The sequence below is a fragment of the Oreochromis aureus genome, linkage group 14 (genome assembly GCF_013358895.1).
Source record: "Oreochromis aureus strain Israel breed Guangdong linkage group 14, ZZ_aureus, whole genome shotgun sequence".
Taxonomy (NCBI): Eukaryota; Metazoa; Chordata; class Actinopteri; order Cichliformes; family Cichlidae; genus Oreochromis; species Oreochromis aureus.
In genome coordinates this window covers 15,544,547-15,569,561 of record NC_052955.1, presented here as the reverse complement: position 1 = coordinate 15,569,561, position 25,015 = coordinate 15,544,547, and the positions used below count along the sequence as shown (strand labels likewise).

The window sequence follows — 25,015 nt, the reverse complement described above, 5'->3', positions numbered from 1 at the left end:
ATGACTGTATGACAATGGTGAAATTTCACTGACTCTAATCTTAATTTCCATTATGGTTAAGTAAATTTAACAGTTAATGTTTTAATGTTTGATTTAAAATATATTTTCTGATATTAATTGTATGTCTATAATATAAAACATCTATATAAAAAATAAAATTTCACTATTCAATTTATGATTGTTGTCAATTATAAACTAACCTTGTATCTAATAATGAATATACTAAAATTTGCCCAGGAGGTGGCGAAATAAAAAATAAATAAAAAGGAAGGACAAAGCAAAGCAGATTAGATAAGAAAAACTTTTTAAATTATTTTTTTCATTTGGGCATATCTCTCTTCTTGCTCCACCTACGGGTCGACAGAAATGAGTCATCACTACTGTATCATTAATTCTCATGTTACTCCAAAATGCATAAATACCAGTTTCAGATTCAAATTTATCTAAAGGCACATGTGATGCAATCCAGTGTTTTATTTCTCACTGACAGCATGACATCAATGCATAGCTGGCCACAGCAGGGCTGGGCAATTTTACAAGTGTTATTGGTGGTGACTTTCTCTCAGGCCGATGAACAAGTATGCAGGCAAATGGGGGATCCTGAAAACCCCCAACTATCTCAGGATGGTAATATTGTATTAGGGGGAATCTTTTCATTTTACAGCAGTTGGAAAGACAGAATGGACACCTACTTGCATAAACCACTGCCACTGCAATGTACCAGGTATGTGAAATACTGAGTATTAAGATAATCCGTATATGCTTTTGTCATACCACTGTTTCTGGTTTAAAGATAATTTGGTTTTAATTCCATATCTCAAACTGAATCAAGTTTGAATTTCAGAGGCTTCCAGTTTGCTCAGGCTATGCTTTTTGCCATTGAGGAGATTAATAATAGTACAGACCTACTGCCAGGAGTCTCTCTAGGCTACAAAATCTATGATGCTTGTGGCTCCATGTCAAGAAGTGTAAAAGTTGCACTGACACTGACTAATGGTAATGAAATTCTTGCTGGACAATCTGAGAGACCATGTACCAGACCTTCACAAGTGCAGGCCATAATTGGAGAGACATCTTCCTCTCCTTGCATGGCAATAGCTACTGTCCTTGGACCATTTTATATACCAATGGTGGGTAGAATAGCTAATAAAAATATTTGCAACTATACAAATGCAACTGTCAATGTTCTACTTTTTTTTCTACTTAATTTTTTCACCATTTGTGGCAAAAAATCCAAGTGTGAATGTTATACTTTGGACTTTTTCTCTATTAGATCAGCCACTTTGCCACATGTGCTTGTCTCAGTGACAAAACCAAGTACCCATCCTTCCTCAGAACAATACCCAGTGACTACTACCAGAGCAGAGCCCTGGCCCATTTGGTCAAGTATTTTGGATGGACCTGGGTTGGAGCTATCAGAACCAATGATGATTATGGAAATAATGGCATGGCCACATTCACAGAAACTGCACAGCAGCTGGGCATCTGTCTGGAGTATTCTGTATCTTTTTTTAGGACAGATCCAGCAGATAAAATACAAAAGATAATTGACATTATAAAGGCTTCAACCTCCAAAGTGATTGTTGCCTTTCTGTCACACATGGATATGGATGTGCTAATGTATGAGTTATCCCAGCACAATTTGACTGAATACCAGTGGGTAGGTAGTGAGGGCTGGATTTTTGATTCTCAAACAGCAGCACTGGATATACATCACATACTGAATGGTGCCATAGGCCTTTCCATTCCAAAAGCACATGTCAATGGCCTGAGAGAGTTCATGCTTAATGTGAAGCCACTCAATTCATCTAATAATGAATTGTTTACTGAGTTCTGGGAGGCATTATTTAACTGTAGGTTTAGGCAGTCAAAATCAAGAGCAACCATTCAGAGAGAGTGTACTGGACATGAAGATGTGACTGGAGTTCAAAACAGCTACACTGATATGTCTCTCATGCCTATCTTTAACAATGTCTATAAAGGAGTGTATGCCGTGGCCCATGCACTTCACAACATCCTCAGCTGTAATAAAACATGTAACAAAACTGTGCCGCTAGATCCATTCACGGTGAGCTTTTTAATAACTTAAAGTTTGAAAAAATAATTTATTATCCATTATTTATGTCCTATAGCCAGTTAGTTTGCAAAGTTTTTCTCAGGTAATTAAATAAATAAATGTTGTTTTATAGATTTTACAGCACATAAAAAACATTGACTTCAAAACAAAAGAAGGAGATGAGGTTTACTTTAATGAGAATGGAGATCCAGCAGCAAAATATGAAATTATAAACTGGCAGCCAAGAGAAAATGGTGTTGTGGAGTTTGTCACAGTTGGTCTTTATGATATATCATTAGCTGCAGAAAAACAGCTAAATCTGCAAAACAAGTCTTTAATTTGGGCAAGAAACTCAAAGCAGGTAAGCTATCAAATATTTGTTTTTTAAATCATATTATAACTGTACATATTTTATACATATTTTTGTATAAAGGTAAGGTATCAGTCTAATTAATTACAATAATTACAAATTCCATTTGAATAAAATAGTTTGGCACAGGAGATATAAACATCTATTGGCTCCAATATTTAATAACCTTTATTAACATTAGCAGTTGAGGGCTGTAAGGGCAATATTATACATGTTTTTCTCATAATGCCTTTGTTCATACAGGTGCCTGTGTCAGTTTGCAGTGAGAAATGTCCTCCAGGAACACGCAAGGTTCTCCAGAAAGGAAGGCCTGTTTGCTGCTATGACTGTATAAGATGTGCAGAGGGAGAGATCAGCAACATTACAGGTTATGTTACAAGTGTTATATTCAGTGTACACTTTTGTGTTTCTTTTGCTCGTTGTGCCTCAAAACAAAAATTTTATCATGATTTGGTTATGTTAAGTTCTTGCTTTACTGTTTGGGTTTTTCTTTCAGGACTATCTGTTATGTAAGACTGGAACTTTTTTTAATTTATTTAATAATTAAGCAAAATTATTGTATGGTGCCTATGTCTAGAGAAGTAGAGGTATGCACTGGAGAGATGAGGAATGAAAGCCAGTGGAAGTGAGTAAATGAAAGTGGGATGGGTGTAAAAATGAAAATGCAAGGAGTAGAGATAGTGAAGGCAGATGAATTGAAATACCTGGGATCAACTTTCCAAAGCAAAAGACGGTGCAGAAGAGAGGTGAAGAAGAGTGAAGAGCCTCTATGCAGTGGTTGGAGATGAGTGTCAGGGGTGATTTGTAATATGTTGATATTACAAATAAAATTGTTGATTTTTTTTTGGCAGATTCAGTCATCTGTGTGAGATGTCTCCCTGAATATTGGTCAAATGAGAGAAGAGATGCCTGTATAAAGAAGGAAGCAGTGTTTCTATCATATGAAGAAATTATGGGAGCACTGCTCACTGCAGCATCTGTATTTGGAACATGCACAACTGCTGGTGTGGTGTTAATTTTCTTCAAACACAGAAAAACTCCTATTGTGAGAGCAAACAACTCTGAACTGAGCTTCCTGCTGCTCTTCTCCTTAACCTTGTGCTTCCTGTGTTCTCTGACCTTCATCGGTCAGCCCTCTGAATGGTCCTGCATGCTGCGGCACACAGCGTTTGGCGTCACTTTTGTCCTCTGTATCTCTTGTGTTTTGGGAAAAACAATAGTGGTTTTAATGGCCTTCAGAGCTAAACTTCCTGGTAGTAATATGATGAAATGGTTTGGACACACACAACAAAGGCTCTGTGTTCTGGGATTCACTCTTGTACAAGTTATCATATGCATTGTCTGGTTAACAATTTCTCCTCCGTTTCCATTTAAGAATTTTGAAGAATTTAAGGACAAAATTATTTTAGAATGTGCTCTAGGCTCAGCTGTAGGGTATTGGGCTGTGCTTGGCTACATTGGACTTTTGTCTGTCTTATGTTTCATTTTTGCTTTTCTGGCTCGGAAACTACCCGATAATTTCAACGAAGCCAAGTTCATCACTTTCAGCATGCTGATTTTCTGTGCAGTATGGATTACATTTATCCCGGCATATGTCAGCTCTCCAGGAAAGTTCAGTGTTGCTGTAGAAATATTTGCTATCCTTGCTTCCAGTTTTGGACTGCTAATTTGCATCTTCATGCCCAAATGTTATATAATCTTACTGAAACCAGAGAAGAATACAAAGAGGAACATGATGGGGAAGAAGGCACCCCATTTATTTTGAAAAATGAAAACAATGTTTTCTTTGTATTTATAACATTTATACATAATTGTTAGTCAAACTGAATAGATGGTTCTCTGAAGTTACCAAAATACCTGTCCAGTACCATTCCTGCCTATTTCTACTATATACAGTCATAGCATGAATGCAGTATATCGTTGAAAACAACTGTGTTTAGGTCATATAAATTCATTAGCCTTATATTGTATGCCCTATGAATTATACTATATACTATAATGCTAATAAAAGTGTGATCAAAACATCTTTTGCCTAAGGTGTGCATATGTCTCTGGAGGCTACACTGAGCCATGACAACTTGAAAAGTGTATAAAGCCCCAGTATGAAATGTAAAGCTGATTGGGGTGATGTTCAGGCAACAGCAGAGATATGGTATTATTGAGACTGCTACTCTTCATTCTATTACTGGAGAAAGGAAATTCTGCATGTCAGCTGCAAGGCTTGGCACAACCACCTGAACTAACCCAGGATGGGGATCTTGTTATTGGAGGCATTTTTTCATTTCGCACAGGCCAGGATTATGTAACTAACACATTTAAGACAATGCCAGAATTTCGAAAATGCAAAAAGTATGTATTGTTTATCCTATATCCTATTTTATATGAGAAATTTGTTAAATTTACGTTTCATTTTAAATAGTTTATGCTTGTGTGTATTTTGTTCTAAATTGGAACCTTTAACATAAAGTTTTTGTTACTTTTATTAATAATTACAGCTTTAATTTTAGAGAATTTCAATTTGCTCAAACAATGATCTTTGCCATAAATGAAATCAACAAAAATCCCCACATGCTGTCTAATATTAAACTTGGCTATAAGATTTATGATAACTGTGGAACCATGGACATACTGAGAGCAGCACTGACACTGCTGAGTGGGTTAAATAGAGAACTTGGCGAGGACAGCTGCACTGAGACGGTGCAAGCAATCTTGGGACATTCTGGATCAAGCCCAACTATTGCAATTGCACAGGTTGTTGGAAGGTTTCATATACCTGTGGTAAGTCAAAGAAAACAAGTCATTTAAGTATAATTTCACTTTTTATATTGCACTTTTGCACCTCTACAGTTCTCTCGCAAAATTGCAAGAGTAAAATTATAGCTACAGGTAATGCATAAGCCTAAAATGGCAATATTTAATGTTTGCTCTGCCAGTGCTATTCAGATATTTGTATATTTCTATGCAGATCAGCCATTTTGCCACCTGTGCCTGTCTGAGCAACAGGAAAGAGTACCCTACTTTTTTCAGAACTATTCCCAGTGACTACTACCAGAGCAGAGCTCTTGCAAAGCTGGTCAAGCACTTTGGATGGTCCTGGGTTGGGGCATTAGCTGTGGATAATGAATATGGCTTCAGTGGCATAGCAGCATTTATCCAAGCTGCAAACGAATATGGAGTGTGTATTGAGTATTCTGAAGCATTTTCATCATCAGATCCACCAAACAGACTACAGAGAATAATAGAAATCATTAAGCAGTCCACTTCCAAAGTTATTATGGCTTTTATGTCTCACAGAGAAATTAAATTGCTGGCTACTGAGCTGTACAAGCATAACATTACAGGACTCCAGTGGATTGGCAGTGATGCATGGATCACAGATCACTCTCTGACTGACAGTGAGGGACACAAAATCCTGGTGGGCTCATTAGGCTTCACCAGCCCTAAAGCTAAGATCTCAGGGCTAGAGAAGTATCTAAAGCAGCTGTACCCCTCACAGTTCCCCGATAGTCAGTTTGTTAGGGAATTCTGGGAAGAAGTGTTTGACTGCTCTCTCAATAGAACTGTAAACACTCAAAAACAGCCATGTAGTGGCCATGAGAGCCTGCAAAACATTGAATCACAGTTCACTGATGTGTCTGAGCTCAGATTTACTGATAATGTCTACAAGTCAGTTTACGCAGTGGCTCATGCTCTCGACATGTTGATCAAATGTGATAATAATCAACTGTCCTTTTCTAATGGGAGCTGCACTGACCCCAAAAACATTAAACCATGGCAAGTGAGTGACTGTCAGTTCATTCTGACAATATGATAAGAGCTGAAATGCTTAATTTAATTTCTATGTAATTTCTTTTTTAGGTCTTACAGTATCTTAACACTGTAAATTTTACAACAAAAGAAGGGGAAAGGGTGTATTTTAACAAAAATGGTGACACCCCAGCAAGATATGAACTTGTTAATTTACAGTTTACAATTCGAGGAACAATGGAGGGAAGAACCATTGGCATTTTTGATGCGTCTCTTCCAGAGAGAAATCAGTTTATCATGAACAACATCCGGGTTGTCTGGGGCAATGGGTTGACTGAGGTAACATAGAGACTGAAGTTTGAAATCTTCATATGAATATTAACTTTTAAGTTTTTTAAATCCTTATTTAACTATAGAGATAGTGCAAAATGAATATGATTGTTTTTATGCCTGTAGGAGGTGCCTGTGTCAGTGTGCAGTGAGATGTGTCTCCCTGGAACACATAAGGTCCTTCAGAAAGGAAAGCCAGTCTGCTGTTATGACTGCATACCTTGCCCAGAAGGAGAGATCAGTAATGTGACAGGTGAATAAATAGAAAAAGAAACAAAGAATATTAAGCAGCTGTATACTGTATTGGTAAGACTACACACCTTTGGAGTGGGAATTGCAAGTTCAATTCCCACCCACTATCCAGTAAGGGTCCTGGCTAGACCCCCCATGCTGGAATGGCGCGGCTATGTCTGTAGCCTGACCGCAGCTGGGACACAAGCATTTCACTACATGTTGTACTCTGTATGATTGTGTATGTGACAAATAAAGGTTGTTTGTTTGATAATTCCCTACTTTATTTTTAACTTTGCAGATTCAATACACTGTGCGAAATGCCCACCAGAGTACTGGTCAAACAAACAACGAGACGCCTGCATCCCCAAAGAAGTAGAATTCCTGGCATATGATGAAATTCTAGGGTTAGTGTTAGTGTTATTTTCATTGCTGGGAGTTTTTCTAACTATGGTTACAACATTAGTCTTTTACTGTCACAGAGAAACCCCAGTAGTAAGGGCAAACAACTCTGAGCTGAGCTTCCTGCTGCTCTTCTCCTTAACTCTGTGTTTCCTGTGCTCTCTGACCTTCATCGGACGGCCAACCAAATTGTCCTGCATGCTGCGACACACAGCATTTGGCATCACCTTTGTGCTCTGCATCTCTTGTGTTCTTGGTAAAACAATAGTAGTTTTAATGGCCTTCAGGGCTACACTTCCAGGGACTAATGTGATGAAATGGTTTGGCCCTCTACAGCAGAGACTCAGTGTTCTGGTCTTTACTTTTATACAGGTTTTGATATGCATTGTCTGGTTAACAATAAACCCACCTTTTCCTTTTAGGAATTTGCTTCTGTATAAGGACATAATCATTTTAGAGTGTGATACAGGCACAGCTATAGGGTTCTGCGCTGTCCTAGGATATATAGGACTTCTGGCTATATCATGTTTTGCAATTGCCTTTTTGTCTCGAAAGCTGCCTGATAACTTTAATGAAGCAAAATTTATCACCTTTAGCATGCTGATATTCTGTGCAGTTTGGATCACATTTATCCCCGCCTATATCAGCTCACCTGGAAAGTTTACTGTGGCTGTAGAAATATTTGCTATTTTGGCTTCCAGCTTTGGACTACTTTTCTGCATTTTTATGCCAAAATGTTATATAATCCTGTTTAGGCCAGAACAAAATACTAAGAAACACATAATGGGAAAGACATCAAATTATGATATACAATATTAAGAGTTTAAATTCCAGGGCTGGGTTGCAACTACACAATCTTCCTATAACGTTTGTTAATGTGAATAAATGTCATATGTTGTGACCAGTGTGACAAGTGAAAGACAGTAGAGTTACATTTGTGATGATTAGTCCAACCATGATGTTGCCAAATACATATTTTATATTAAACTTACATTTAATTCTATTTGTTTGTTTGTTCATTTATTTCGATCATCTAAACAATATACAAAGTTCATTTAACAAAGTAAAGAAGAGTTAAAAATGCTATACAAAATAAAGCTAATAGATTTCAATATTGCTTCACCTGTTCTGATTCAGTTACATATCGAAAAGGAGTGGGAAAAAGTGCACACTTATTTAATCCCACCTCCACATTTCATGTGACATAACAGAATATATTGAATAAAGTACCCCTAATTCAATCAAATATAAATCATGTGCTTCACCTTCACGCAACATTCAGTGACGTACCTCTAACTGAACTTTTGCTGGCATCTGCCCTCTCTTTCCCCGTTCCTTGTTTAGGCCCATGTTATACTGCTCATTTAGATTGAACAGTACATAATTGAAACATTATGATTTTTGATGGGCTGGATATCGATTGTTATATGCCTTACTTCACAAATATGTGCATTCATTCATACTTGTTAAACCTTGAAAATAATTTAACTTAAAAATCTAACATAATCTAATACTCTGTCTACTAGTAAAACTGAAAATGGCTACCCATACTTAGTTCATAAAAAATGTTAATAGGAATTGTTTAAGATTCATGTTACTATGAACTTTCGAGAAAGTTTTTATTAGGAATTGTTCTTTACTTTTCATTAATGGGGTTCAGTAATGACCAAACTTCTATTCTGAAGTTCAAATGAACAATGATGCAATACAAAACAAAAGATTGCACATACAGAAAAACAACAGACAAGAAAAACTGAGGAAGGCAAATAAGTGCACATCTGTTTCAGGCATGACTTTATTACCCAATAGATTTATTCCAGTGGGACAGCTGCACCAGAGTCCAATAAAGGAGCCGCATGGGATTAAATACAGAAACAGATTGCTTCATCCTTTAACACAACAACAAGAGCAACAGGTGGCATATTCCATCAAGCAGAAAATAATAAGGTCTAATTTAGTTAACATCTTTGTCACAACATGTAACTGTTACATGTTTATTAAATTAAGGCTTTGTTTTGATCTCTTGCTCTCTTGCCTCCTTTCTTTCCTCTGTTTGTTTATTTAAGGTATTATCTCAGTGCTACTGAACTGTGCCATTCCTTGATCCATAAGTAATTTAATTAAATTTTATTTCAAACTCTTTTTCAAGTTTGAAAGTTTTTATTGCATTGTACAATATTAACATACTTATAATGAAAAAGTTTTTGATTAAAAAGAGAGTTCTGGCTTTGTGCTGGCAATCAGTTTGTGTCTTTAAGAGCTTAAATCAAAAGATTTTATAATGTTATACCATAAATTTTGAATTCATTGACAAATGTACTATAGTCAGTACAGTACACACACACATACATACAATAGTAACAGCTGCATTTGACATCTTGCAGTGCCTTTATACCAAAAGAATACAAACTTAACAATCTATTTACTAAATGAGTAAGATAAATGACAGCTTATGCTAATTCCAAAGTTACAAAACATTATCCAACTGATAAATATAATAATTGCTGCAAAATATGGGGCCGTGGAATTGTATTTGGCACTTTTCATCGGTATTTTTAAGGGTAATCTAATACCAACAGGGCCTGTGTGAACAGAAGTTTCTTAGTTACTAAGTTAAAATAAATAAATAAAAATAAGTTTTAAACTACAATGATAACCTTTAAAGAATGGGCGGTAGTTTCTATATTCCTTTGAAACAAACAGTCCCACGATAATTTTACAAAAGGGCCTTCTGAATCTCTTTATTTCTTTATATTTTTGCAGACATTTTTGATCTCCTAAGATGGAGATTTAGTTGCAAGGCATGAATGCATACATTTAACTCACATACATTCAAGGACCGTTCAGATTATGCATTTTTAAGCAGCTGGTGTCTCTTTAAATTAAAATGTCACTTTAAATTTTGGGGTCTTCAGTCAAGATTTCATATATGCGCAGAACTTCCACATCCACCATAATAAAATGAAGCAAATATTTAAGCACAGTTTAAAGTACATATAACTGTGTTATTTTACAGCTATAGCTGCCCTCCATTCCAGGGACTGTTGAACGTAATACATGATTGCTTTTATGACAACATTCTTTGTGCACAACAAACATTAAGAACATTCCAAATTAAATTTTGGCGTTTGCTATATCTAGAATATGCTTTGTCTTTTTCCTGATTAGCATATTAATTTATCAGTAAATTTTGGTTCTTTCTAAAAACAGACTTGGTGGGGTGTTTCAACTGTCCGACTGATTACTAGCTAATTGGGAGAAAATACTAATAAATACAGAGACTTGCATTCTTGAAGGCAGAAACTACTTTTTTTTTTATGCAGAGCTCATATTTAACATTATTATTTTTAATAGGCCTGATCAAGTAGTGACCAAGACCTCTGCTGAGCTTCCTGCATGGTGCCACACACAATAATTTGAATCACATTTATATTCTTTATTGCTTCTTAAGGAAAAGAGTAATTGGTTTAATGGCCTTCAAGACAAAACTCTTAGGGACTAATGGATACTCTTGCTAAAAATCAAACTTATTTTTTGTCATTATTAATTTATAGACAATATTTTATATAAGCTAATAATCATTAGTGTCTAATCTGTAAGCATATTTAATAATGATTTTAGCAATTGTGTTTCCCAGGACACATTCAAGAATTTCAACATAATCTACTCTATTAACAAACAAATTATATATATTAATACAATTATTATTATTATTATTATTATTATTATTATTATTATTATTATTATTGTTGTTGTTGTTGTTGTTGCTGTTGTTGTACAGTGGTGAAGGTCCTGGGTTTCAGTATACTGACTGGCTGATGTCTTTCTGTGTGGAGTTTGTATAGTTTTCCTGGGCTTGTGATGTTTCTTTCTGGGTATTCCAACTTCCTCAAATAGTCTCAAGACTCCTGTATTTGACATAGATGTGAGTGTGAATAGTTGTCTGTCTCTTTGTGTTAGCCCTTCCATAGACTGGCAAACAACTGAGGGTGTCCTCTGCCTTTCACCCTATTATAGCTGTGATAGATCCAGAATTCCTGTAACTCCAAACTGAGTGAGCAGTGAAGAAAGTGGATGGATATAAGAGCTGATTTACAGAAACAGCTGTAAAAACTTACAGGCCCTTATTATGTTGGTCTCAGTAAACAGTCTAAGACATTTTTATTAAACATTTTTAGGAAACCGGACACATGTGTTATAGTTGATATTCCTAATTAAAAAAAAAAAAAAAAGATTACAACAGCAACAACACAGTTATTCCATGTACCAATGAGAGTGGCCCATTGTTTTGGCTACACTTTTTTTTGCTGCAGAGAAGAAGCTATAAAACATGTCCCTCTAAGAAGCGTGCATGTCAAAGGCAAGGCTCTGAGATGACAACAGTCACATTTGTCTTCCTAACACTCTTCATTTGGGTTTTGTCATGTGACACATGGCTCAACCTGGACCAGTATGAGCATTATGAAGAAACAAAGGCCTTTTCTGCATTGTGTAAAAATGTTGCCATTCATGACAATGACAGCACAAAACTAACACAGACATGTGACAGGTGAGTAAATTACAACGTGACCGGTGATCTGTGTGTACATGGTTAGCCGGTGTGGTTTTCCCAGAAATTTGGGAGTCTAAATACCATAAATGATAATATGTTTTGAATCAATTACAATTTCAAGTCATTAGTATATTACTGTAATTATAGGCAAAGTAATAGGCTCAGTGCTGTGTTATGATACTTTTTCTAGTTTTGCATTTCACATTTAAAAACGGTTTGCCATAATTTTATCTTTCCATCTTATTTAAATGAAATCAAGTAATTTTTGTGTGCCTACAAATAATGAATACATGGAAATTCAAGCAATTTGACAGTAAAAAAGTGCAATGAATTCATCAAAACTTGTAAAATGCTATTTAAAAATGTTTATAATTCTTTTCTCACTTTTTTAGAATTTCTGAAATGAGTGTTGGCTCTAATAATATTTTCACACAAGAGATCAAAACAGACTGTACAGTTTTTGTGGATCTGGCTTTGAACTGCATGGCCTCCAATGGATGTGCACACCTGCTTCAAGAATATAGGTACACTGTGAAAGAAGATAAGGAAAGCAAGCATGTACATAAATGTAGAATTCTGCAGTTCTTGGTATATTTGCTGTCCAAGACCAACTGTGTTCTACACGTGACACAGGTAACTGCCAGATTTATGATAGAAAAGTAAAATAAATCCTACTGAATAGAAAATGAGACGTGAATTTAGAGCACTGCAACAATCATTCCTGTTCTTGTATAGAAACTCAAATTTTGCTCATGCCAATTCAATACAAATTGCACTGATAATGCTATGTATTATCTGTAATTAGCCTTCATCCAGATATAATCTAATCATTACAGGATACATTTAAATTACAGAAATACCTGCCCATCTGTTCTTCTGAGATCTCTGACACACTGAACCCACATTATTACTCTTGTCCTGGTGTACCACCGGGAAAAGAAATGGATTGTATATGCATCTGTAATGTGTACTTTAAGGGCAAATTCATTCAAGTTTCTGTATATAAAGACCCCAAATTTCACAGTGTGTTAATATTTTAATGTTGCTGACAACAAAATGAGCCAAGAATCCTTTGAAAAACTGAAGAGCTTATGTCAAGATCAGCTGCAATAAGATATGTGTGCAATTAATATGTCAAATTGTGTTTTGAGATTTTCGTTTTGTCCATCTCCATTTGTTGTGTCTATGATGACTGTCCAATAACAGATTCTTTTTTTATTTCATCAGCAGATGTCATCCAAGGTCTATTCAACACACTACCCAAAAGAAGTGTTTCTAACACCAGCAGGTAATAAACAAATAAATACACAAGTTCTTTAATACCGTGTCTGAATAGTTGTTTAATAAAGCGTAACTTTGTTTTCATACAGATGGCGTCAGAGTTACTGTTTACACGGGCAAAATTGTGCAGCCAACACATTCCAGTAAATGGGTGGGCAAAATTTTTCAGGCAGCTCTGTTGCTGTTTGCGATGCACATGACAAGAATAGACATGTCATCAAGCAGAGTCAGCCTGCATCATAACTGCAACTTTTCACCATCAGTCAACATGTACCAGCCATCTCAGTGGTGTATAATACTTGCATGCTTGACCAGTGTAGTGGGGAGAACTGTTCATGTATTAATTATCTTCAAGGCAGCTCATCCTGTCATGAAATTGTCTTTTTCAACACACTATCGATTAAATGCCCTACTTGTTACTGTGTTGCTCATCTGGCTGACATTTAGTATTTTTTTCCTCAATAATAACATGAAACATATGTCAAAAGACCTACTTATTGAGGGAACTGATGGATCAGCACTGAGATCCTGGGGTGTGTTAAGGCAGATAGAGCTATTAGCTACTTTGTGCTGTGTGTTAGTTTCCCTTTCAAGTTTGCGACAATCCATCCTAACAAAAGTCAGTTTCTTGAGTATCCTTTTTCATGTGCAATTGGTCACCTGCCACCAGAATTCTAGGATCCCAACAAAGTATCTCTTAATTGTCAAGATCAATAGGTTAATTTGAAGGTCATTTTCAAGCATCCATCTCTCTCCACTACAGCTGTCATATGAAATGTGAAAACAAAATGAACATTTGTATTAATGCAGATTAAAGATGTATAATAAAAGCATCCGTCTGTGTCCTCTTGTACGTCATTTTCCTGTTCTTTTTTTGCTTGTTTGCTCCTTGTGGCAAGAAACATTGCTCAGAAGAGTGCGTAGAGCACATGCCATTAATATTGATCCAAGAAGTATGGCTTTTATGTTTTTTAAACACAATTCCTTTTTTTTTTCACTATCATTACTTCTTTTAAATGTTTTACAGCTATATGTTAATTTGAATAAGTTCTCGGTTAAAATGAACTGAATACGCTCACTTTTGGTTTCCCTTTAGTTATTTATTTGTAGCAATTCCTTTAACACAGAATTATAACAGAGTAATAAAAAAATCACATTAATCATACTAAAAATAATACAGAAAATTATATGAGACAATCAACTGACAACACATTTTTTTTAAATTGTAAAAAATGTATGTTAAAAATAATAAGTAAATAAAAAAATATTAGGGCTTCTATTAGGGAAATTAAATATCCAATTACTTTTCTGAGGTCTCTTTTAATATTCAGCATGGCAGACAGGCTGCATGTTGTATGATACAATTAAACCTGTTTAACACGCAGTTTAACATTTATATTTTGTTGCCTAGTGTTTAATTGTCATACGTAAATATATTATTATTTCTAAACAGAAGTCACATCATTTTTCAGATCCACTTTGCTCCTTCACATCAGTAATTACGTACATCGCTATTCAAATCCAAGTCATAGCGTACATCATAGCCTGTGCTTATTACCATCAGATCAGTATAAAGCACAGGATGTCCAGTACAAAACTACCCTTAGCTTCACAACATTTTTTTCATTTTGTTTAAATCTTCTTTTACATTTTGTATTTTATTTATTTATTTTAATTAATTTAATTGCATTATTCCCTATTAAAAGGTTTCCTCTTTTTTCAGTTGCACCCTGAAGAGAAAACCATACTGGATAATTTGCCTCCAGATCACTCTTTATGTTCTGGCACATCAGCAACCTGCATATCTTTTCTCACTACATCCCTAAACATTGAATGTGGTTTTCATTGTTCCCTCCTGGCTGGGAATTCCATCTTCAACATCCTTTGTCCAGTATATCCTATATCCCTCTTCTGCCCATGTATAAACCATTGCCTTTCTAACTGTGCCTCCAAACCACTTAACAAGAGCATTATCTCTGTTATCCCATCCATCTCTTTCTTAGCCATCTGTCCAAACTGGACCCTCTCAATAAAATTCCAGCCACCTGTATATTGGCCTTATGTTATCTTTCGATTGATGTGTGGTAGTGTCAGTGTTCGAGTCACAGGTGAATTGTAATGTACTATCCAAATACAAATATTGTTTGTACATGAACAAAGCACCAGCATCAGATAAGAAAAAAAAACAAAATTTGATGCCAGAAACAATAATCATTAAAATAAAAATGTGTTATTATAAAATAAAATAAACAGATAGAATATCTGGCCAGTTAAAAATGAAATACTGATTAGATTACATAATTAAATGTACTTTACTTCAGAATATCACACATAATATAGAGTTAATATTAAACCAATATACCATGAAGTATTGTTTAGATTCTCAAAGAACATTTGAATTGCCTGTCTTTTACAAGTCAATCAGCAGAAGTAGAGATAGAAGTAGTTTCAGTGATGTAAAAAAACAAAATAATCTTTTGAGAATGGGGGAAGTGCTCACAATGGATGGAGACATTTCTCTGATGATTGAAGAAAAACTATAAAGGTCAGCTCCGAGCACACAATTACTTCAGTGAAGGGAAGGGTAGCTCATGATGAGTATGATCACTTTGATTTTATTCACTCTGCTGGCAAGAATAAAGTCAGACAACCATACATGCAGACTGATTGGACAGACAGGATTCATGGAGTTTTCTAAAGAAGGTGATTTAATTATAGGAGGAGTTTTCTCTATGTCTAGTACTAGGACACTTATAGATAATAACTACCAAGCACTTCCATACACATACTGCACGAAGTAAGTGAATATGATTAAAATAAATAAATAACACCTGTATGTTATGCTAGTAGAGTACTTCATGTCTTTCTGATATAATGCATTATGATAATGTGAAATATTTTATGTGTATAGCATCAACAGTTGACACTTTCTTTACAGACGGAATGACAGGGAACTGAAATTTGCCAGGACAATGATTTTTACTGTGGAGGAGATCAATAGAGATGCTATACTGCTTCCTGGAGTGAGTCTGGGTTATAGGGTGTATAATGGCTGCGGGAGTGAAAACCTAATACGGGCAGCTGTAGAGGCTATAAGTGGAGAGAATTCAAAAAGCTGCAGTGATCAGGTCCAGGCTCTAGTTGGCCATTCTTCATCAGGAGTAAGTGGAGACATAAACCTCATATTAAGTTCGCTATCAGTTCCACAGGTGAGCAGAAATGACTGGGGGTGTACTATACTGTTACTGGTACAATACTGTTTATTGAGTTTATCTATCTTTAAAACATAAAAAGGATTGTTGTGTTTGCTTTTTTTTTTTTTTTTTTTGAAGGTGAGTCACCTTTCAACCTGTGCTTGCTTAAGTGACAGAAGACTTTACCCCACCTTCTTCAGAACGGTGCCAAGTGACCGCTACCAAATCAGTGGTCTAGCACAACTTATGAAATATTTTGACTGGCGCTGGGTGGGAGTTATTTATTCAGTAGGCATGTACTCAGAGGAGGGTACAGCTGACTTTGTTAAGGAAGCAAAGAAAGAAGGCATATGTATTGAATACAGTCTGCCCTACTCACAAACAAGCAAAAAACTTTTCAGTGTTATTCTAGACACACTACTGGAGTCCTCATCAAATGTGGTCCTCTTGTTTATGTCCTTGTCTTATGCCAAATCATTCCTGTCAGAAATTGAAACTTATAAAATAACTGGAAAGCAGTGGATTGGCACAGAGTCATGGATAATGCAACCAGACCTGGCTTCTGCTGACAGAAAGCACATTTTACATGGGGCAATGGGCTTTGCGCTCCCTCAGGCATCCATACCAGGTCTTGGAGAATTCTTATTTGGTTTGAAGCCTTCTGATGATCCACAGAGTGCAATAATTAAAGCTTTCTGGGAGGAATTCTTTGACTGCAGCTACTCTCCATCAAACACTTCTACTATATGTACTGGTGCAGAGGACCTGCGGACAGTCTCAAATGATTACACAGATGTGGCATATTTCAGGGAAGAGAATAATGTATATAAAGCTGTGTATTCAGTAGCATATGCCCTACACTCTCTACTGCAATGTCAGAATGGCTCAAATCCTACAACAGGGAAGCCTTGTGTGAACAAAAATGAGGTTCAACCTAAGTTGGTAAGTCCTGTTATATTGAAATTATTTGATCTTTTTCTCTAATCATTAAATTTATTGTTGTTTTCTGTTTGTTTTCTGTTAAAATCTGACTATTTAATGATTTTATATATGATAAAATGTGCTAATTGTCTTTCTGTAGGTGCTCGAACACATTAAGTATGTGAACTTCACAACTAAGAATGGGGTCAGGGTTTTATTTGATGAATATGGGCAATCAGTTGCCCTCTATGACTTAGTAAACTGGCAGATGAAAGAGGATGGCTCTGCTGAAGTTAGTATTATTGGTCAATACGATGCCTCTTTTCCAAAGGAGGAAAGATTCAGACTAAAAGAAGATGTCATCATAGTTTGGGGAGGAAACAGTAGTGAGGTAATTTCCCTCAACACTATGGACATTTCATAGATTTAAAAATAATCTTTTCTTCACAGCAGTTTTAGAAACAATTTAATGTTATTAAAAAACATATTTTGTGTTTCAGTATTGAGTTTTAACATGTTGAGTTTTGCCTAATCAGGTTCCCAGGTCTGTCTGCAGAGAACCATGTCCGCCAGGGACTCGAAAGGCCATAAACAAGAATAAGCCTGTATGCTGCTTTGACTGCTTTAAATGCCCCGAGGGAACAATTAGTAATCAGACAAGTGAGTAAGGATACCTATTTAAAAAAAGGTTCTAGTGTCCTGAATTAATATATATCAAAAACATTTAAATATTTGAGCCACCGAATGTTTCAATTGATTATATATCTTGGATATACTATACTTATATTTTTCTGTCATTTACATCTGTCACAGATTCTCCTGACTGTTTGCTCTGCCCACCTGAATTTTGGCCAAATGAAAACAGAGACAAGTGTCTTCCAAAACCTACTGAATACCTTTCCTACAAAGAGATCATGGGGGCACTTTTAACTGCATTTAGTTGTATTGGTGTGTTTTTAGCGCTAATGATATCAGTAATATTTTTGACTCATAAAGAGACTCCTATTGTAAGAGCAAACAACTCTGAGCTGAGCTTCCTGCTGTTATTCTCACTGAAACTGTGTTTCCTGTGTTCTCTGACGTTCATCGGGCGTCCCTCCGAGTGGTCCTGCATGCTGCGACACACAGCATTTGGCATTACATTCGTTCTCTGTATCTCTTGCGTTCTGGGGAAAACATTAGTGGTTTTAATGGCCTTCAGAGCTACACTTCCAAGCAGTAATGTCATGAAGTGGTTTGGGCCTGTACAACAGAGGCTCACTGTTCTGATATTTACTCTGATTCAGGTTATGATATGTATAGTTTGGCTAACAATAACCCCCCCATTCCCAAACATGAACCTTAACTACTATAAAGAAAAGATCATCTTAGAGTGTGCTCTGGGTTCAGCTGTTGGATTCTGGGCTGTGCTGGGTTATATTGGACTTCTTGCTATCTTGTGTTTTATACTTGCTTTTCTTGCTAGAAAACTGCCAGATAGCTTTAATGAAGCTAAACTGATCACTTTCAGCATGCTGATATTCTGTGCAGTATGGATCACGTTTATCCCTGCATATGTCAGCTCTCCAGGGAAATTCACTGTAGCTGTGGAAATATTTGCCATTCTGGCATCAAGTTTTGGTTTGTTGGTGTGCATTTTTGTTCCAAAATGTTATATAATCATATTTAGGCCAGAACAAAATTCTAAAAAGCATTTGATGGGAAAAATACCACCAAGAACTATTTAATTTATAATTTATTTGGTCCTGGTGTATGAATCATAGAAATAATTTCACTGTATCTGCGTAGTCTGTATAATGTTGCAATTTGTTTAGCTGTGAGATGCTGAATAAACTGAAAACATAAATTAAAGGGGTTTTTTTCCCTCTTTTTTGTTTATCCGGGAGGCTGTTGAGAAAAGGAATGTAAAATTTGAACTTAACTGCTACATATATTTGACACAAGCTTCATTTGTAATATGTTTCAAACCACCTTTGATATATTTTCACACAGAAAAGCTTTTTCCAGTGTTCTTTCTTTTTCTTTTTCAGTGAGAATGTAATAATTTAGACGGCTTAGCTGTTTGTTTTCTTTAGCTATTTGTTACCCTTTGTTTATTAGCACATTCTTTTCTATTTTAACATTACAACCTGCAATAAAATTATCTAAACCATCTATAAAAACAAATAAACCCTCTAAAAATTCTACTTGTTTTGTCAAATCTTACTTAAAAATGCCATTATCGCAGGACAGAATTACCCCCTTGTGCAGTTCTGGGGAGTTTGGAATTCTGGCGTACTAGTGTTACTTGAAAAGTAATTAATTATTTTATATATATTACTTTACCTCCCCTCTCGCCCCTGTGGGCAGTCTATCCTTTAAGCTCAGGTCTTCTGCCCGAGGCCTGGGAGCTTGAGGGTCCTGCACAGTATCTTAGCTGTTCCTAGGACTGCACTCTTCTGGACAGAGATCTCGGATATTGTTCAGTATCGCTACGTCTAGCACTACGGCCGTCTTCTTCTGCTTGTCTACCACTACAACATCTGGTTGGTTAGTCACCACCATCTTGCCTGTCTGTATCTGGAAGTCCCACAGGAACTAAGTTCGGTCATTCTCAACCACCCTTAGGATTGTCTCCCATTCTGACCTCGGGACTCTAGGCCATACTCAGCACAGACATATACTATGTTGTACTATGTTACTAAAATTAGCTACATTTAAATCAGGTTGGGATTTTAACTGCTCCCTTCACATTTTCAGGCAAATAGAGCTAGCACTGCTTAGTGAGATTTTGAATTGCTTTAACTTTAGGGTGTAATGTGTTTTATTCCTTCTTCTCCATCATTTCTGTAGCATTTCATATTGAAGGTGTGACAAGCTTTTTGTGTGTATTTAGTAGAATTGTTGTTGAGATTTGCCCATATAAATAAAATTAAGCTGAACTGGATTGGAAAGGCTTCTTGTTTAAAATTTAATTTAATATTTTTAAAGCAATCAAAATTGTTAAATTCCTAAAAACTTTACTTTGTTTTAGTAAAGACATAGTCTATCCTTTGTTAAGCACAACCTGGAAAATCTAAACAATTATTAATAATAGTAACCTTAGATAATCACAGTTTCATGTAAAATGATGATCTGAGATGTTCAGGTAATATAATGTATACTTTATTAATCCCCGTGGGGAAATTACTCCTCTGCATTTAACCGGTTCACTCAGTGAAGGAGTGGGCAGCCACCAATCCAGCACCCACGGAGCAGTGTGTAGGGACAGTACATTGCTCAGGGGTACCTCAAGGTAGCCGTTCAGTGGATTCGAACCCCCGATCTTCTGATCATGGGGCGACCACTCTACCTACTGAGCTAAAAGCACAGGAACTGACTAAAATATATTTCACTGGTCTGCTCGTTTTAGCTGTCCGCTTTCCAGCCAGCAGAAACATTTAGATACAGTTTCATTGCTTCAGTTTCAGACATTGCAGATATCCCTACAATAGACCCTACAACTGCCTTACAATACAAAGTGCCATGAGGTGACTGTTGTTGTGATTTGGCACTGTATAAATAAAACTGAATAAAACAGAATTGAATTGAATCAATAGCACAACATTTTCCAAGTTATAAAATGACCAAGCATGTATGATGGACTGAGGATAATAATGTAATGATCTCACATCACAGCCTCTATTTTCAATATCCAATGTGAATATTGTGTGGATTGAAATGTGAATGGAAAAAAATATAATTAGGGTTAAATATTTGGCATTTTGTGTACTGTGAAGATAATTCCACATTACTACAACAGATACTTACTTACTATTCAGTACATTATTTGCATTTGACACTCTTTGAATTATCAGTGTGTTGAATAAACTGCTTTATCTGTAGGGAATTGATTACATGTGGACACATCTGTTACGTTACATGCAGCACTGGATATGTGAACCTTCTTTTGAGCAGTCACCTTTTCTTGTTGTGCTCATATTGCTGCCTTGGGATAAATACAATTCCCTTCCTTGATATTTGCCTTTGTCCAGCTCATTATAAAAGCTCTATCCTCATCTGATTTTAGAAGTGCAGTGTAAACATGCAGAAAACTGTTTTTGTTTTTCTGTCCATACAGTACTTGAGCATAGTTTCTGGCTGTGAGCTGCTTGGCAAATTTAACATGCCAAGTTTGTTTGAGCAGGGTGACATAATGATCGGTGGGATTTTTCCAGTTTTTAACAAAGAGGTCAGCAGCACTTATACTTTTGAGAGTGAGCCTCCTGGAGTGAATTGTGCAGTGTAAGTCTTTATACATTAGACTTCTCCATACATGCTTCTTTATGCTTGCATCTTTAATGTTATGTTACATACAATTGTTCAGCAGCAATTCTATAATTGTGATTTTTTGCAATGACACATTTTAGGTTTGACCTACGAGCTTTTCGATGGACCCAGGCAATGATATTTGCTGTTGCAGAAATCAACAATGATCCTGCTTTCCTTCCAAATATATCTCTTGGTTATAGGATCCTTAACTCATGCTCATCTCCTACTAATACTTTACGTGCTGCACTAACACTAGCTAGCAGACCACAGGGGATAAAAGTTACTGCTTGTTCTCCAATAACTTCCGTCATAGCAGAGGCAGGATCATCTCAGTCCTTAGCTGTCGCTGGAATTCTTGGACCATTTCAAGTGCCAATAGTAAGAGATAAATGTGTTTATTAAGCAATGTTAAGGCTTTGTTATGCTTTATTAGGCAATTTTTTAGAATATTTTCATCACATTTCGTTGGTGTTTTTTTTCCCTCCTCTACAGGTAAGTTACTTCTCAACATGTGCTTGTCTGAGTGACAGAACTAAATATCCTACATTTTTTAGAACAATCCCCAGCGACTATTTCCAGGCAAAGGCGTTGGCTGCACTGGTCAAACATTTTGGATGGCAGTGGATTGGAGCCATACAGTCAGATAATGATTATGGACGTAATGCAATTCTTGCTTTTAAGCAGGAGGTTGAAAAGTTTGGGGTTTGCATTGCTTTTGTTGGGTCAGTTCTGCGTACATATACAAGGGATAAAATTCTAGAAGCTGTAGAAATGATTAAACAGTCAACTGTCAAAGTAATTCTAGCTTTTGCTCCTGAGGGTGACTTTTCTCCTTTGATGAAGGAGGTAGTAAAACAAAACATTACAGGGATCCAGTGGCTTGGTAGTGAGGCTTGGATAACAGCACCTCAGCCCTCCACACCTGAAATATACACAGCTTTTGGTGGCGCCCTGGGATTTGTAATGCAGAAGATGGCTATTCCGAAACTTAAACACTTTCTTACAAGTATTAGTCCTCATACAGATCCACATGCACCTTTTGTGAAGGAGTTCTGGCAGATAATGGTGGGTTGCACTCCTGTTTTACCTGGGGTGCATGCAGATACTGAGGACACAACCAAAAGATGTACAGGCAATGAAACATTAATGAATTCCGAGCATGTTTTCTTCAATGTCACAGAGCTCAGAGTGACCTATAATGTCTATAAAGCAGTTTATGCTATTGCACATGCTCTGCATCAGCTGGTATTTTGCCAATCAGTTGGAGCAAAAACAGTAAATCCATGTGTGAATCTTTCAGAAATTCAGCCCAAGGAGGTGAGAAATAATCAACTGAATTTTTCTGAATTACTAGGTAAATTATAATTAGTAATTTATAAACTTATAAAAATCTAATGAATAATCACTCTGTTTTTTCAGGTTAGTAATAGCTTGCAAAAAGTGAATTTCATAAATCAGTTTGGAGATAAGGTGTTTTTTGATGAGAATGGCAATCCTCCTGCTTCTTATGAAATTATTAACTGGCAGATGACAAATGGAAAAGTGCAACATGTGACACTGGGTAATTTTACATCTGCTGCAAATGGTGATTACAAGCTCAGCATCGAAGAGGAGAAAGTAGTGTGGAGGACAGGAAAAATGGTAATTATACTGTAATTTTCCATTGCAGTATAGAATTTGACAACTGTATGTTCTCCTGAATGTTAATGTGACATGTCTTTTGCCACAGGTCCCCACATCGGTGTGTTCTAATGTTTGTCCAGCAGGAACCAGGAAAGCTCAAATTAAGGGAAAACCTATATGTTGTTTTGACTGTGTACCCTGTGCTGAGGGAACTATAGCCAACTTAACAGGTATGCTATACCGTCCCCCAGTCCCACCAATCCTGCAAAAAAGAACAAAACAAAAGACATAGTGATGTACTCAGTGTTTGTTTATGTTTCAGGTTTAAAAAAAATCTATGCACATCTAGATACACAATACAGCCTTTCTATTTATCCTCAACAGGTGCAGCAGACTGCACACCTTGTCCAAAGGAATACTGGTCCAATGACAGGAAAGATGAGTGCATTCCTAGAACAATTGAGTTTCTGAAATATCATGAGCCCATGGGAATAGCTCTAACACTTGTATCCCTGTTAGGGGCCTCTCTCTCCCTGGCCACAATGGTGGTTTTTATCAACTACAGAGAAACTCCTGTGATAAAAGCCAGCAACTTTGAGCTGAGCTCTTTCTTATTGTTTTCTCTTTTTCTGTGTTTTCTCTGTCCTCTCACTTTCATTGGTATGCCAACAGTCTGGACATGCATGCTGCGCCACACCGCTTTTGGTGTGACATTTGCCCTTTGCATTTCCTGTGTCTTGGGAAAAACCATTGTTGTTGTTACAGCCTTCAAAGCCACATTTCCTGGCAACAAAGTTGCTGGACAATTTGGTCATGCACAACAAAGAATTATTGTTTGCTCCTGCACTTTGATTCAAATAGTAACATGTGTGTTGTGGCTGACTTTAAACCCACCTTACCCACATATGTTGTTCACATACAGCAATAGGATGATTGCTCTGGAATGTAACACAGGCTCTGAGTTTGCTTTTTATGCAGTGTTGGGATACATAGGGATCCTTGCAATCATTTGTTTGATCCTGGCATTTATGGCAAGAAAACTTCCTGATAATTTTAATGAAGCCAAATTGATCACATTCAGCCTGCTGATATTCTGTGCTGTGTGGATTACTTTCATCCCAGCATACGTCAGTTCTCCTGGAAAGTTCACTGTAGCTGTAGAAATATTTGCAATTTTGTCTTCAGCATTTGGCTTATTAATTTGTATTTTTGCACCCAAGTGTTACATAATATTTCTTAAGCCAGAAAAAAATACCAAGAAATGGGTTATGGGAAAAAGTATTAAGTAAAAAAATATATAATTCCTCAATTTTAAAACACCAGTTTTATGTTTTTAAATACATGTCTTATCTATTCATTCATTCTCTTCCACTTATCCTTATCAGAGTCGTTTGGGTGCTGGAGCCTATCCCAGCCATCATAGGGCAAGCCAGGGGCGTAATTTCCAGGAGGGGTTAGGGGGGTAACGACGCCCCCCCCCCCTAACACAGAGGCACGTGGCTGCATGTGGTCTTTGGAATGTGGGCAGAAGCCCAAGTACCTGGACAGAACCCATGTAAACATGGGGAGAACACGAACTCCACACAGAAAGGTCCCAGCCAGACATTGGTGTCAAACAGTGCTAACCACCATGCCATCATGCTGCCTTTGAAATATATACAATAATAGATATTGAGCCACTTAATATTGTAAATACTTTATGTACAAAATTACAGTACACTGCAAAACATTAAATGTGCTGCAGAAAGAAATGGATGTGAGTAATTATTTCCATACCTGTATACAGTGTCAATCTTTTTTCCACTCGTAGTGGCGAAAATATGCAAATTTGAGATGGTGATGACCAGTACCCAGTGAGTTTTGAAAGGAGAACTATACTAATGCTTAATAATTTTTTTTGACCCACTGTAGAGTTTATCCCAAGCAAGCTGCTCTAAAGTAATAGTAAAGGTAACAACATGGTTAATTTACCATTGAAACTATTTAATCACTGTATTTTAAATGCTAAAATATAATAT

At 36.5% G+C, this 25,015-nt stretch overlaps 4 protein-coding genes across 4 annotated transcripts; all 4 read left to right on the top strand.

The window, feature by feature from the left end:
* The first annotated feature begins 533 nt into the window (after positions 1-533).
* LOC116330031 (extracellular calcium-sensing receptor-like) lies at positions 534-4,191 on the top strand. Its single transcript, XM_031752202.2, has 6 exons — positions 534-724; positions 833-1,130; positions 1,274-2,068; positions 2,190-2,417; positions 2,670-2,793; positions 3,278-4,191. Exons 1-6 carry the CDS (start codon positions 591-593, stop codon positions 4,189-4,191), a joined length of 2,493 nt encoding a protein of 830 aa, XP_031608062.2. The 5' UTR covers positions 534-590.
* A 558-nt stretch (positions 4,192-4,749) lies between these two features.
* LOC116330033 (extracellular calcium-sensing receptor-like) lies at positions 4,750-7,955 on the top strand. The gene is made up of 7 exons (XM_039622368.1): positions 4,750-4,775; positions 4,922-5,204; positions 5,392-5,605; positions 5,639-6,204; positions 6,285-6,512; positions 6,630-6,756; positions 7,036-7,955. Exons 1-7 carry the CDS (start codon positions 4,750-4,752, stop codon positions 7,953-7,955), a joined length of 2,364 nt encoding a protein of 787 aa, XP_039478302.1.
* A 3,554-nt stretch (positions 7,956-11,509) lies between these two features.
* LOC116330040 (extracellular calcium-sensing receptor-like) lies at positions 11,510-18,926 on the top strand. The gene is made up of 6 exons (XM_031752213.2): positions 11,510-11,685; positions 15,908-16,178; positions 16,302-17,105; positions 17,245-17,475; positions 17,621-17,744; positions 17,898-18,926. Exons 1-6 carry the CDS (start codon positions 11,510-11,512, stop codon positions 18,809-18,811), a joined length of 2,520 nt encoding a protein of 839 aa, XP_031608073.2. The 3' UTR covers positions 18,812-18,926.
* A 2,090-nt stretch (positions 18,927-21,016) lies between these two features.
* LOC116330096 (extracellular calcium-sensing receptor-like) lies at positions 21,017-24,286 on the top strand. The gene is made up of 6 exons (XM_039598235.1): positions 21,017-21,347; positions 21,473-21,752; positions 21,867-22,691; positions 22,794-23,015; positions 23,104-23,227; positions 23,382-24,286. Exons 1-6 carry the CDS (start codon positions 21,148-21,150, stop codon positions 24,284-24,286), a joined length of 2,556 nt encoding a protein of 851 aa, XP_039454169.1. The 5' UTR covers positions 21,017-21,147.
* The last annotated feature ends 729 nt before the right edge of the window (positions 24,287-25,015 follow it).

Bases quoted from the DNA above. Each gene is read 5' to 3' on its own strand.
- LOC116330031 (XM_031752202.2), top strand. From the start codon at position 591: ATGGGGGATCCTGAAAACCCCCAACTATCTCAGGATGGTAATATTGTA. The intron at 2,418-2,669 runs GTAAGCTATCAA...TTGTTCATACAG, and splicing joins GGGCAAGAAACTCAAAGCAG to GTGCCTGTGTCAGTTTGCAG. The intron at 2,794-3,277 runs GTTATGTTACAA...TTTTTTTGGCAG, and splicing joins AGAGATCAGCAACATTACAG to ATTCAGTCATCTGTGTGAGA.
- LOC116330040 (XM_031752213.2), top strand. From the start codon at position 11,510: ATGACAACAGTCACATTTGTCTTCCTAACACTCTTCATTTGGGTTTTG. The intron at 11,686-15,907 runs GTGAGTAAATTA...CTTTCTTTACAG, and splicing joins CTAACACAGACATGTGACAG to ACGGAATGACAGGGAACTGA. The intron at 17,106-17,244 runs GTAAGTCCTGTT...GTCTTTCTGTAG, and splicing joins ATGAGGTTCAACCTAAGTTG to GTGCTCGAACACATTAAGTA.
- LOC116330033 (XM_039622368.1), top strand. From the start codon at position 4,750: ATGCCAGAATTTCGAAAATGCAAAAA. The intron at 6,205-6,284 runs GTGAGTGACTGT...TTTCTTTTTTAG, and splicing joins AAAACATTAAACCATGGCAA to GTCTTACAGTATCTTAACAC. The intron at 6,757-7,035 runs GTGAATAAATAG...TTAACTTTGCAG, and splicing joins AGAGATCAGTAATGTGACAG to ATTCAATACACTGTGCGAAA.
- LOC116330096 (XM_039598235.1), top strand. From the start codon at position 21,148: ATGCAGAAAACTGTTTTTGTTTTTCTGTCCATACAGTACTTGAGCATA. The intron at 21,348-21,472 runs GTAAGTCTTTAT...GACACATTTTAG, and splicing joins CCTGGAGTGAATTGTGCAGT to GTTTGACCTACGAGCTTTTC. The intron at 22,692-22,793 runs GTGAGAAATAAT...CTGTTTTTTCAG, and splicing joins CAGAAATTCAGCCCAAGGAG to GTTAGTAATAGCTTGCAAAA.